This window comes from Theropithecus gelada, chromosome X, assembly GCF_003255815.1.
Source record: "Theropithecus gelada isolate Dixy chromosome X, Tgel_1.0, whole genome shotgun sequence".
Lineage (NCBI taxonomy): Eukaryota > Metazoa > Chordata > Mammalia > Primates > Cercopithecidae > Theropithecus > Theropithecus gelada.
In genome coordinates this window covers 133,417,650-133,431,346 of record NC_037689.1, presented here as the reverse complement: position 1 = coordinate 133,431,346, position 13,697 = coordinate 133,417,650, and the positions used below count along the sequence as shown (strand labels likewise).

General features: G+C 39.5%; 1 protein-coding gene across 1 annotated transcript; it reads left to right on the top strand.

The window, feature by feature from the left end:
• The first annotated feature begins 21 nt into the window (after nt 1-21).
• MMGT1 (membrane magnesium transporter 1) lies at nt 22-13,697 on the top strand. Its single transcript, XM_025372971.1, has 4 exons — nt 22-500; nt 2,860-2,912; nt 6,488-6,591; nt 9,125-13,697. The coding sequence occupies exons 1-4, from the start codon at nt 422-424 to the stop codon at nt 9,282-9,284; spliced, it is 396 nt and encodes a 131-aa protein (XP_025228756.1). The 5' UTR covers nt 22-421; the 3' UTR covers nt 9,285-13,697.

The following is a 13,697-nucleotide window of genomic DNA, read 5'->3' as shown; positions in this document are numbered from 1 at the left end:
TCGCCCCCACCCGTTCTCTACGCAGGCCCCCGTCCCTCGCCCCACCCTATTCGCGCCACTGGCCCCGCCCCCCTCTCGCGGCCCGCGCTTATTTGCCGGCGCCCTTCCTCTTCGCTTCCCCATTGCTCCGGCTTTTGCCTCTTCGTTTACGACTCCGTTGAGCTCCGCCCCTCCCAGAGAGGGCCTCCATAGCGCAGGTTCGTGGGTTCTCGCGGACCTTTTTCCGTGTAGCTTTCTCCTTCTTCCCGGCATTCCTGTTTCCGTTTTCTCACGGCCCTCTGCCTTTTCCACCACTGAGACACTTCGCGCTCAGGACTTCAGTGACGTCATCTTTCTGCGGCGCGCGGACACCCGCCGGTGGAAGAAGAAACAGCTCCGCCGCCCTTCGCTTCTTTTGCTGGGCTGCTGCTCCTTCGGCATCATGGCGCCGTCGCTGTGGAAGGGGCTGGTGGGCATCGGTCTCTTTGCCCTAGCCCACGCCGCCTTTTCCGCGGCGCAGCGTAAGTGCCTGGGGCACGGGGACCGCTTCGGTGTGAAACCCTAGGGGCGGTGTGTGGGCGCACTTCTAAGGGACCATCGGACCGAGTGTCCGATTAATGGTCCTTTGAGACCTTACAGTTTGGTGTGACTAAGAAAATCAGTGCAGGAGTTCCCAGTGGAAGGTTCGGAGTTTGAATTTGAAGATAGTGTGGCATCTGAAATTGGAGGAAGGTTGGAAGGAGGTGTCTGGGAGAGGATTCAGAATAGGAGTCTCCAGGAATCCAGGACAAGTGATATCAGATCCAGCATGGGGCAGATCAGGCACAGTTGTGAGATTGAGAACTTTGGATGCTCATGATCCCACGACAACCAAGTGGACAACATCTTGGGCACTCTTGGGCTGTCCAGGCAGAGACTGAGTAGTTAAGTGACCGATTGCCTCAGGGAGGCACTGTGGTACAGGAGAAAGAGCACTGGACTGGGAGTCTAAAGGGCTGGTTGTTAAAAACTTGCATTACCTCTACATCTGTGTGACCTTGGGCAAAAGATTTGTGCTACACTGCGTTATGAAATTCAGTTTTGGGTCGCTGGTTGAAATTGCGCTGTGGTTAGGTGCTAGAGATACAGTGATGCCCTGAGCCAGTTCAAAGTCTAGAGGAAAGCAACTGGATCGAGAAGTAATTACAGTAAAGTGATATGCTAAAAGTATATAAGGATGCGTGGAAGCAGGGACAGTCATATTTTGGGGGAACTGGGAGGTTAAGGAAAGTATCCTAGATCCTTTCTGCTTACAGTGTGATCAACAGACCAGCATCATGAGCATCACCTGGCAGGTAGTTAGAAGACGCTGTTCAATCAGAATCTGGGTTTTAACAGAATCAGAATTCTGTTCAATCAGAATCTGGGTTTTAATAAGATCCCCAGGTGATTTGTATGCACATTAGTTTGAGAAACACTGTCCTAGAGGAGATTAGGATGCACTGGAGTACTGTGTCATTTTCTACAGTAAGTTTTAACTGTAGAATTATAAGATTGTAGGGCGAGAAGTGCCCTTGGAGTTTACTGAAGTCCAACCCCTTCATTTTACAGATGAGGAAATTCCTGGTTAAAGGTAGTGTTAGAAGCAGACGAGGCTTCATGCAAACTAGCAAGCTAGCTAGGAATTGAACCAGATAGGAGTTTAGTCAAAATCGATTTTTGGTATTGGTTTGATGTTTCTTTTACACTTGTCTTCATGACAGACCTATAGGTTAAAACTAAAGAAATGTATCTAAACACATTCTTCTTTAAGAGTCAATACACATGCACTCAAAAACAGTTTATTTAGTCCAAAGTACTATTACATAGGGATTGCCCTAGGTTCATCTAGAATTAAGATTTTTGTATTTTATGTTTTGGGTGATGAGAATGCCTTGTGGATTTGCCACTGCAGTGAGACCTCTTTATATATAATGCTCAGGGAGAGAGTAATATATACCTTTAAGACTTAAGTGTGTCATGTCAGACTGTGGCAGCAGATAGCACAATGTGGCGCTGCGGCATGCTCATCTTTGCTGTAATGAACTTTGTTGTAATAGGGCACCAGTCATTTACTGTATCTTGTTTAATCCTCACCTCACATTATTCTCATTTTACCGTTGTGGAAATTCAGGTAATGAAAAAAAATAGATACTGTATTTCTTTGATTCTAAGACACCCCCCATTTTAACACTCTGAGCTTGAGATATGTATTATGATCATTGAGGGCTTCTTTAATTAAATGAAATTATAGTAAATTGAAGAGCTGGCACTGATTTAGGCTTACCAGTTTCCAAATCCTGATCCTTTTCTTTTATCCCTTGCTGTCTCCTGAGGTTAAGGCAGCAGCAGCAGAATTATAATTAACTAGTAGAGGCAGAAATTGATTTCATGGAATTCCTGTTCCACCACTGCCCCGGCGTATCCTCTCAGGAGAACCATTTCCATACCAGTATTATTTTGTCCATACAGTGGTGGTGCTATTTCAGAGTTGAGATTTTCTGTAGACTTTACTTTTTAAATAATTGTGATTTCTTTGACGAGTTAGTGTAACAGTTTTTAGAAGTTTCTAGTATTTCTATAATAATGAAAGAAAAATTATACTGAGGTATTTCTGCCTCATACTTGCTCACTTGTCACTCTTACCCATTTTATAAGGTGACAAAGCAGGTCATGATGAAAATAAAATAGTTAACTAAGATAGGCTGACTGCCTTAGAAGATAGAAGGTTTTGAGGAATCCAGGATTAGCATTACTTTATGTAGCATATAAGTTAGCCACTTCTTTGGTATATTGATTTGCTTCATTTTAAGAAAGAAAAATGAGCTGCAATTTCCTTAATGGTATGCTTCTGGTTTATAGATCGTTCTTATATGCGATTAACAGAAAAAGAAGATGAATCACTGCCAATAGACGTAAGTTGGTCATTTATATTCCATTACATGTATGTTTAAAATTAGCCACATAGCTCATAATAATTTTTTTTACTGGTTTTTATACTCTTAAAATTTTCCAGACATGAAATAGCATCTGATCTCCACTTTTTTTTTTTTTTTTTTTTTTTTTTTTGAGATGGAGTCTCACTCAGTTGCCCAGGCTGGAGTGCAGTGGTGTGATCTTGGCTCACTGCACACTCCACCTCCCAGGTTCACGCCATTTTCCTGCCACAGCCTCCTGAGTAGCTGGGACTACAGGCGCCCGCCACTGTGCCTGGCTAATTTTTTGTATTTTTAGTAGAGACAGGGTTTCACCGTGTTAGCCAGGATGGTCTCGATCTCCTGACCTTGCGATCTGCCCGCCTCGGCCTCCCAAAGTGCTGGGATTACAGGCATGAACCACCACGCCCGGCCTCTGATCTCCACTTTTCATCACTCACAAAGCTCAAAGATTTGGAAAGCTTTCTCTGTTTGGTTTCCAGAGCTGTAGTCGAAATAGTCTTTGTAGAAGATGCTCTGTCCATAGTATGGGATGGACTTAAAAAGTTGATTATTTAGCTTTATTGCTTAGAAAAGTTCTTTTTTATGTAAAGGAAATAAAGCCAACAATACATTGTTTAGGGACATACATAGGTGGTAAAATGAAAGTGGTTTTTTTTTTTTTTTTTCTTTTTTTGAGACAGTGTTTTGCTCTTGTTGCGCAGGCCGGAGTGCAGTGACGTGATCTGGGCTCATTGCAACCTCTGCCTCCCAGGTTCAAGCAATTCTCCTGCCTCAGCCTCCCAAGTTGCTGGGATTACAGGCACCCACCACCATGCCCGGCTAATTTTTTTATATTTTTAGTAGAGACAGGGTTTCTCCATGTTGGCCAGGCTAGTCTTGAACTCCTGACCTCAGGTGATCCACCCCCCTCAGCCTCCCAAAGTGCTGGGATTACAGGTGTGAGCCACAGCGCCTGGCCAGGAAAGTGTTTTTTAAACTAAAATGGTAAGTATTCCAGCATCACTCACAATTTTTATCTTTACTAGACTTGAAATTACACAAGTAGTAAGTTCTTTGTAACAGAGTCAAACAGTAAAAACTAAAACTGACCCTACACAATTATCAGAACACCCAACAACAGAAAAACTGACCCCATTCCTTGGCAGTTCCACTTCTACTCCCAACAGTTTGGAGTATAGCAGTAGTTCAGTCTTGTTCCTATACACAAACATTATGTATGTGTAGTTTTACCTAATCCAAACACACATTATTTTTTCTTTAAAAAGCTATACATGTGTATATATGCATAGTTTTATAATTAACTTTTTTATTACATAACAACTTCAGTCTTATTTTCATGACAGATCATATAGATTCTTGTTAAAAGTGCCTGTGACTGCATTGTATAAAACAAGTCTTCTGGCCAGGCATGGTGGCTCACACCTGTAATCCCAGCACTTTGGGAGGCCGAGGCAGGCAGATCACGAGGTTAGGAGATCAAGGCCATCCTGGCTAACACGGTGAAACCCCGTCTCTACTAAAAACACAAAAAATTAGCTGGGTGTGGTGGTGGGTGCCTGTAATCCCAGATACTCAGGAGACTGAGGCAGGAGTATCATTTGAACCCGGGAGGCAGAGGTTGCAGTGAGCCAAGATCATGCCACTGCACTCCAACCTGGGCGACAGAGTGAGACTCCATCTCAAAAACAAAAACAAAAGCCAAGTGTTCTTGGTAGACTGGTGGTGGGAATGTAAATTGGTATTGTATATGATGTTAGATTTTAATTTAAACAGGAAAATAGATTGTGGCTAATTTTGACTTTATTTGTCTGTAATTAAAGATATGATTGATGAGGCTATTAACTCCTCCTATCACCTTTTTTCTTTTTTTTTGTGGTGGATACACACACACACACACACACATTTATGTCTATTTTAAAGAACTTTTTTCTATAATCTGAACATGCCTGTAATCCCATGTTGGTTAAAACATTCCGCGGTTTTGCTTGCTCAACCTCTTTGGAAAGCAGTTGGTATTACCCAATAAAATTGAACGTGTGCATACTCTACACTCAGTATTTCCATGTGTGAACTGAGAGACATGCATATGAATATTCATGTTGATTGTGAAAGTAACAGGAAACAACCCACATATCCAACAGCAACAGCAGAATGGATAAATGGTGGTATTTTTCATATCATGAAATACAAAGCACAGCGAAAACTGGCCAAGCGCGGGGGCTCATGCGTGTAATCCCAGCAATTTGGGAGGCTGAGATGGGCGGATCACCTGAGGTCAGAGTTTGAAACCAGCCTGGCCAACATGGTGAAACCCCATCTCTACTAAAAATGCAAAAATTGGCCGGGTGCAGTGGCGGGCACCTGTAATCCTAGCTACTTGGGGGGCTGAGGCATGAGAATCGCTTGAACCTGGGAGGCCGAGGTTGCAGTGAGCTGAGATTGCACCACTGCACTACAGCCTGGGTGACAGAGCAAGATTCCATCTCAGAAAAAGAAAAATAAAACACACACACACACACACACACACACACACACACAATGACGTAATGTTGAGCGAGGAAAGCTAGACACAAAAGAATACATTTGAGTCCATTTGAATAAAGTTCAGTATGGGCAAAAGTAAGGCATATATGTTTTAGAGATTCATATATATTTAATAGCTGGTAAAATTATCAAGAAAAGCAAGAAACTGAGTAATATACAATTCAGGACAATAGTTAACTTTGAGAGGGAAGGTAAAGGATATAATCTGAGAGGGACATGTGGGATTTGAAAGGTACTAGGAATGTGGGATTTGAAAGGTACTAGGAATGATCTGTTTCTTAAACTGGGTGGTGGGTACATGTTCTTTTAATTGCTTTATACTGTGTACATATGCTTTCTGCACTCTATGATATGTAACAATAATACTGGCTGGGCATGGTGGCTCACGCCTGTAATCCCAGCACTTTGGGAAGCTGTGGCGAGCAGATCATCTGAGGTCGGGAGTTCAAGACCAGCCTGACCAACATGGAGAAACCCCGTCTCTACTAAAAATACAAAATTAGCCGGGCATGGTGGCACATGCCAGTAATCTATTCAAGAGGCTGAGACAGGAGAATTGCTTGAACCTGGGAGGTGGAGTTTGCAGTGAGCCGAGATAGCGTCATTGGACTCCAGCCTGGATAACAAGAGAGAAACTCCGTCTCAAAAACAAAAAGCGAAAAACAAAAACAATAATACCTTAAAAATTCTTAGTTGCTCTTGGAAGCAGGTAATATTTGATCATTGAGTTCTAAGTGGCTCAGTACCATTCAGTACTCAGTGATTTTGCTTATTTGAACATGTCACTAGATTTATTTATTGAAGCATCAGAGGTATTTTTGCAGCCAAGCCACAGAATTTATAGATTGTATTGCATCTGAATCCCAATCATTTCAAGTGAGCATTGTCTCCCTGATGGTGGCCCTGAGAGGACTACCTGTTAGAGGCGATAAAGAGGTAAAGAGGAAATTGTAAATGTTTATAATAATGTTTGTGTTATTTAGTAATCTCAATCTTTATACTCACAGATAGTGCTTCAGACACTTCTGGCCTTTGCAGTTACCTGTTATGGTATAGTTCATATTGCAGGGGAATTTAAAGACATGGATGCCACTTCAGAACTGAAAAATAAGTAAGTCTTTCTCTTTTCATAGGCATCGCATTTCATAGAGGTTTGCTGTATTCACATAATTTTTAAAAGTACGTTTTCTGGTACATAAAAGTTGGTTTTGTTTCTACATTTTGATTATGTAGTTTGTGTGAATAATGAGGTAAAAACATTGAGGCGGTATTTGATACTGTAAGAAAAATGGAAGATGAATGCCATATTATTCACAGTAGAATCAAAAAAATACGTTGCTTAAAATTATTGGTTGGTTGTATGGACAGATGGATGAAAATATATAGAAAAATAATGCCTCAGAATTTTTAACCTTCCTCCCTTCCCCCCTCCCTTCTTTCCCCCCTCCCTTCCTTCCCCCCTCCCTTCCTCTCTCCTTCCATCCCTCTCTTCCTACCATCCTCTTTCTATCCTCTTGTCTCAGCTTAGTCTTTGGGAGAATAAGTGGTTTTCGGTTTCCTCTCTCACTTGAACCTAGTCTGTGAGATAAGCTCTGCTTCCAGGCCCTTTTCTACTACTGGATTAAAAGTATATTTGTTATTCTGCTTTCCTTTTTCTCCTGGAATACTTCTAAGCTATTTTCATGAACGGTGTTTGCTTTTATTTTTCATATTTTTACTTTCCTAAAATCACCCTTTAGGTTTGTTCGATTCTATCTCTGGACTTTACTCACCTCCTTGATCCTGGACATGATACCCCTTTACAATATTTTGTTAGAAGGAGTCACAGTAAACATTTATGTGTTAGAGGAAAGTCATATCCCCCTTTTACTTTTAGTTCATTATGTACATTTTATTATTTATTTTTATTTATTTATGGGGACAGAGTCTCTATCAACCAGGCTGGAGTGCAGTGGCATGATCTTGGCTCACTGCAACCTCTGCCTCCTAAGTTCAAGTGATTCTCCTGCCTCAGCCTGCTGAGTAGCTGGGATTACAGGCACCTACCACCACACCCGACTAATTTTTGTATTTTTAGTAGAGACGGGATTTCACCATGTTGGCCAGGATGGTCTCGAACTCCTGACCTCAAGTGATCCACCCGCCTTGGGTTCCCAAAGTTCTGGGATTACAGGTGTGAGCCACCGTGCCCCGCCCAATATGTACATTTTAAGGAGTTACATATCAGGCCTCCTTTTTTGTATGGGGATATGCTTGGATGTTTAGGTGGGCTGACTTGAGATTTGAGTTCTTATCAAAGGAAGAGTTCTCCTATCCTTTCCAGGAAAATAATGTTGAAAAACAAAAACCGTAAAGGCCACAGACCAAAGTATTTGAACTCTTTTAGACTACATGTCTCTCCCTGGAAAAGTAGAAAGGATACTTTACTGTCATCACTGCTTGCTCTTACAAAGAGTCTACCAAGAATCACAGGCAAGGGACCAGGAAAGAAAGAAGTAAAACAATGTCATTAAGTAGGTGGTGGAAAAATATGTGTTTGGACAATAGTAGGTACAGAGGGCCAAAAGGAGTTTTTTGTTGTACTTGAAAGATTCTTGGAAAACAGATCTGTGAAACGATCATATAGCTTGAATAATGAGGGCCAAATGAGAATAATCAAAGCTGTAATCTATGTGCTGCTTTTTTAAAAAGACTGTTCGGCATGGGTTACTGTTAGATTTACAGGGGAGATTAATAGTTGAGCTAGTATTTGTGTTGTTATTCATAGGCATTCTGGAAGGAATGGCTGAATTTAAAAAATGTATTAGAAGCCAGGCATGGTGGCTCACACCTGTAATCTCAGCTCTTTGAGAGGCTGAGGTAGGAGAATTGCTTGAGCCCAGGAGTCTGAGACCACCTGGGCAACATTGGGAGACCCTGTCTCTACAAAAAATAATAATAAAAAAATAGCCATGCTGGGCGCGGTCGCTCAAGCCTGTAATCCCAGCACTTTGGGAGGCCGAGACAGGCGGATCACGAGGTCAGGAGATCGAGACCATCCTGGCTAACACGGTGAAACCCCGTCTCTACTAAAAAACTACAAAAAACTAGCCGGGCGAGGTGGCGGGCGCCTGTAGTCCCAGCTACTCGGGAGGCTGAGGCAGGAGAATGGCGTGAACCGGGGAGGCGGAGCTTGCAGTGAGCTGAGATCCGGCCACTGCACTCCAGCCTGGGCGACAGAGCGAGACTCCGTCTCAAAAAAAAAAAAAAAAAAAAAAAAAATAGCCATGTGTGGTGGTGTGCAGCTGTAGTGCCAGCACTTGGGGGGGCTGAGATGAGAGGGTCGCTTGAGTCCAGGAGTTTGAGGCTGCAGTGAGCTATGATTGCGCTATTGCACTCCAGCCTGGGCAACAGAATGAGACCCTATCTCTATTTTTTTAGAAAAGAAGAAATTTGAGAGCTTTATGCTGCTTTTTCAGGTTTCTTATTTTCTTTATATAGGAAAAGAGATACAGTATGATTATTATTTACAGTCTGATTTCATGTGTTAATAGTTGTTAAAAAATATAACCCATAGTAAATTGATAATTCATTAGAAGCCTACTTATTTTCAAGTAGGGTTTTATAAAGGTTTATCTAAAATTGATGCTTTTTTTTCTTTTAAGGACATTTGATACGTTAAGGAATCACCCATCCTTTTATGTATTTAATCATCGTGGTCGAGTACTTTTCCGGCCTTCGGATACAACAAATTCTTCAAACCAAGATGCATTGTCCTCTAACACATCATTGAAGTTACGAAAACTCGAATCGCTGCGTCGTTAAGATTTTTACAAATTATAATAATAGGACAGGACACAGAGCTGGAATATTGGAGTTTGGGGTATAAAACACTCCTCCCTGCCCCCATTAGTATTTATATTGATCTTTCAGACCTACTTTAGAAAAAACCATGGCCCTCATTTATATACTGTTAATCCAATCATTAATGCAGTGTAAGTTATATGTGAAATAAGTCTTTGGTATTTCATATAGGAATGTTTTTTTCATTTAAATCAAATCCACATCTTTTGTAAAAGCCACGGTTTTGAACACATTTCCTTGAAAAATGTTGGTGGTTTTTGTGATTATTTATTTTTTTAGATTTCTTTTGCACTACAGTTTTTGGAATCCTTTTGGAAATACTGTGTGACTGCTGCATTTTGCAGCGTGAATTATGGTAAAATGGTCTTCAATTCTTAACAAATGGACTTCCCTAATGAGACCAAAATGGTGATTTAACAGTTTTTCTTGTGTCCCCTAAAAAGTGGCTCTGCTTCAGAAGTACTTGCCAGTTTTTAATTTATTTGTGACTTTTCACCCTACCCTGCTCCCATATACCTTCTACCATCGGCTGTCTTGTTTCATCATTTCTCTGAGATTCTGTGTGCAGTGAGCAATTTTTGTGTCAGAAATTCTTTGTCAGAACAAATATATTTAACAAGCTCAACTTGCTGTAAAACTGCTTGTGTTCTCTTAATTTGTCTGTAAAAATTTCCCTAATTGATTATATAGTGTAAGAATAGTTGAAGACTAGTTGAAGACCTTTTGTGATTTCATTATCTTGCCTATGCAGAAGAAAAATCGTTGAGGAAAATTGTCATTAGCCAGTTTTAACTGATTCAAACTCTTGTTTATTTCATACTAAACTAGTGAATAAGTGAAATAAAGGAAACTCGTCATTAATCTAAAGACAGAGTTCAAAGGAATAGGGCCAAATATATTCTCAATATTTGGAACTAATGTTTTTAAGGTTTTTAGAAAAATCAGGTCATTTAAGAAATTGTTTTATAGTTTCTGATTTATAGAGGCTTCAAGTTTTCCATCTTCACTGTATGTTGCTGAAAGTGAGGATGAGGATACACAGTTGATATTTTTAGAAACAGTAATTTTACTTTTAAGGAAATTGGCTAGCTCTTTGAGCTAGAGAGCTGTAGGAAGCTCAACGTTCTTTGTAGAGAACGTTGCTTTTGTTGGATTGTACAGGTATAAAAACATTGCTTTTGTTGAATTGTATAGGTGTAAAGGGAATAACTGTATGCAGGTTTGAAAAGGAAATGTGCTTTAGGCACGAGTCATAAGATGCCATTGTACTTGTAGGCATTTTATTTTCCATTAGAAATGAACATCAGCTCTTCTCTTCTGACTGGTAACACATAGCCCCAAAGCACGAGATTATTTTTTCATTGGGTTTTTATTGCTGTTGTTTAGTTTTGGTTTGTTAACGCCAACCCAGTTTGTCTGTGGAACACTGACTCTGCTCTCTAATGAGAACAAAGTTAGAAATCTGCTGATAACCTAAAATAATTTGGAAATGAATTAAAAATGTGAAGTCAGGGGTTAAAGTGATGATGATAAAATAGCATGCAAGAAACAAGCTCCTTCCATCAGACTTGGCTACTGTTTTCTTCTAGTATGATTTGGTTTGGAAGAGCCTCTTATTTCCTTCTCTTTGAGGTATGTCTTCCTTTCTTAATGTGTTTGTAACATTATTGAGATATAATTCACATACCTTACAATTCACCCATTTTAAGGGTACAATTCAGTGGTTTTTAGTGTATTCACAAAGTGGTGTAACTGTGACCACAGTCAATTTTAGAACATTTTGTTACCCCAAAAAGAAACCCTGTACCCTTGAGCAGTCACCTCTCATTTTCTCCCAGTGTCCACCCACCCCCAGCCCCTGGCGACCACTAATCTGTATCTCTCTCTGTAGATTTGCCTATTCTGATCGTTTCATATAAATGGAATTCTACAATATTTGGTCTTTTGGGACTGGATTCCCAAATGTCGTTTTCTATTTGGAGTGAGAAAATTCTTCTCATCTTGAGAACTCTTACTGCTGTGAAAGGGAGTGGTTGGTAAAATCAATAGATTTCAGGCAGGAGGGCCAGATACCTAACAGGTTTTTCTCCGTGAATCTTACGCCGAATAGTTTTTCCTCATAACCAAGCATTTATGATGTATAACTACTTAAAATATTGTGGCTAGTCTCTAGAATGGATGTTGAAATCTTTGCCTCCTCAGTCGGGAAGAGTCCTGCTAAAAATCAGGCCAAATGGCTTGGCAAATAATTGACAAAGTGTTTTTCAAGTGTGTCTATCTTTGCTAGCAGCTTGTATACCTCAGGCCAGGTGAGCTCCCCAAATTTCTTTTTTCATTTACTCCAGTGAGTTTCTGCTGTCTCTTCAAGTATGTACCATAGGACTTAAAGGTGATTTGGATGCGTTGTAACACTGCTAAATGTACTAAGTACAGAATTTTATTTACAGTACTATGAGACAGTCAGTTATTGCCTAGGGTAGTTCAAAAATATGATGTCAGCTAGTTAAGCTTTTATTTGACTGATGTCAGTGATATTCAGAAGTGTGTACCAATCAAGGCTCTTTAAAATACAGAACGACTCAATAACCAGGGAACCAGCCAAATACTGTGCAGCCGCAGAATATGCATATCAATGAATTGGAGACGATTATTCTCTGTAACTCCCTAATGATTGTTTTCTAAGCATTGTGGCTTCTCAGTGGCTTGACAGCATCTTCCTGGTTGTATGTGGCCTGTTTACATGAAGTATTGAGTAATGTTTGTTGTGAGCATCAATGCCTGTAACACCAAACTAAACACATGTTTTTGGGATATGTTTCCAATCTTTAAATGACCTTGCCCTGTCCAATAAATGAATGATTGTCTCACCCTGTTTTTGGTGGTGTTTTTTGGGTTTTTTTTTTTTTTTTTTTTTGACTTTTAATCTTGTTTCTTCTACTTTTCTGTCCCCAGAAAAATGTAAGAGCTAATTTTATGACTGTATTTTTCTACTGTGATGCTGTTTTACTAAATTCAATGGATAATTTAATTGTACATGTAAAATCTTACTGCAGTTTTATGTTTTAAATAGTCAAAATAGAATATATAATCTTGATGATGTTTATAAATCATCAAATGCCCCTTGGGGTGTAAAACTGGGTTCTTGAGCAGCAATGTCTAATGATTCCATCACAAATTTGTTATAAAGTCAAACTCCCATTAAAAATGTCACTTTATACTTAATAGGAAATTGTTATGATTAAAGCATCAAGGGAGCAAATATAAAGTTTAATGAAAATCCAAGGGGAAGTTCTAAATTGCAAAAGTTGGCACTTATCTACAGTATTTTGAAAAATAACACCACCGGTATTCAAACCTACCTAGGAATATCTCAAAATAACCTGCTAATCAAGTGTTCTTAGAAAGGGGAGTGGGGGCAAGAAAGAGAATATATGCACATGGCAAAAAGATCTGATGGTACAGAAAGATATAAAATCTTGGCCTCTTCCCTCCTACCCTAATACTTCTCTCCAAAAGTAACCAGTTTCAAGTGTCTCGTATGTTCTCACAGGAAAACAATTTTTTATTTTTTATCAGCAAATTTGTAGTTTAAAAAATTTCACATTAATGGAATCAGACTATATATACTCTTCTGTACCTTGCTTTTTTTTTTGCTACCTGTGTTTTATGAGATCTTTCTGTATCAGTATATATAGAAATACTTCATTATTTTTAGTAGCTGTGTGGTATTCTAATGTTTGAATGTATTACAAATGTTTAAACATTGATAGGCTCTTTAGGTTGTTTCCAATATTTTATTAAATCACATTGTGGTGAATATACTTGTACATATAATGAATTTATATTCTACAGGGTTCCTAGCAATAGAGTTGCTGGATCAGAGGGCATTTTTTATTTTCAGTTCAGTAGTTACTGCCAAATTGTCCTCTAGAAATCTTTGCCCAGTATGCTTCCACATATAATGTATGAGAATGATTATTTACCAAACCATGCCAATACTGGGTACTAAACTTTTGAAGTCTGATCACGTGAAAGTGAATAAATGGTATCTTGCATTTTAATGAAGTTCTAATGCATTTTAATGAAGGTCTAATATATTTTAATGAAGGAGATGGAACACATTTTCCTGTTTATTGATTACTGAGATTTCCTGTGAAATGTGTAGTCATGTTCTGTTTTCTATTAGGTGATATGTGTTTTATTGATTTGTATGAGTTTTTTGTAAGCTAAGAAAATTGGTCCATTGTCATGTTTAATAATATTTTGCTAAGTTTTATTTATGTAGTTAAACTTAAGTCTTTACGGCTTCTGAGATTTTGCCTTGCTTAGAAAGGCCACCTTTGCATTTAAGAATAAATTTAATGTATTTTTCCA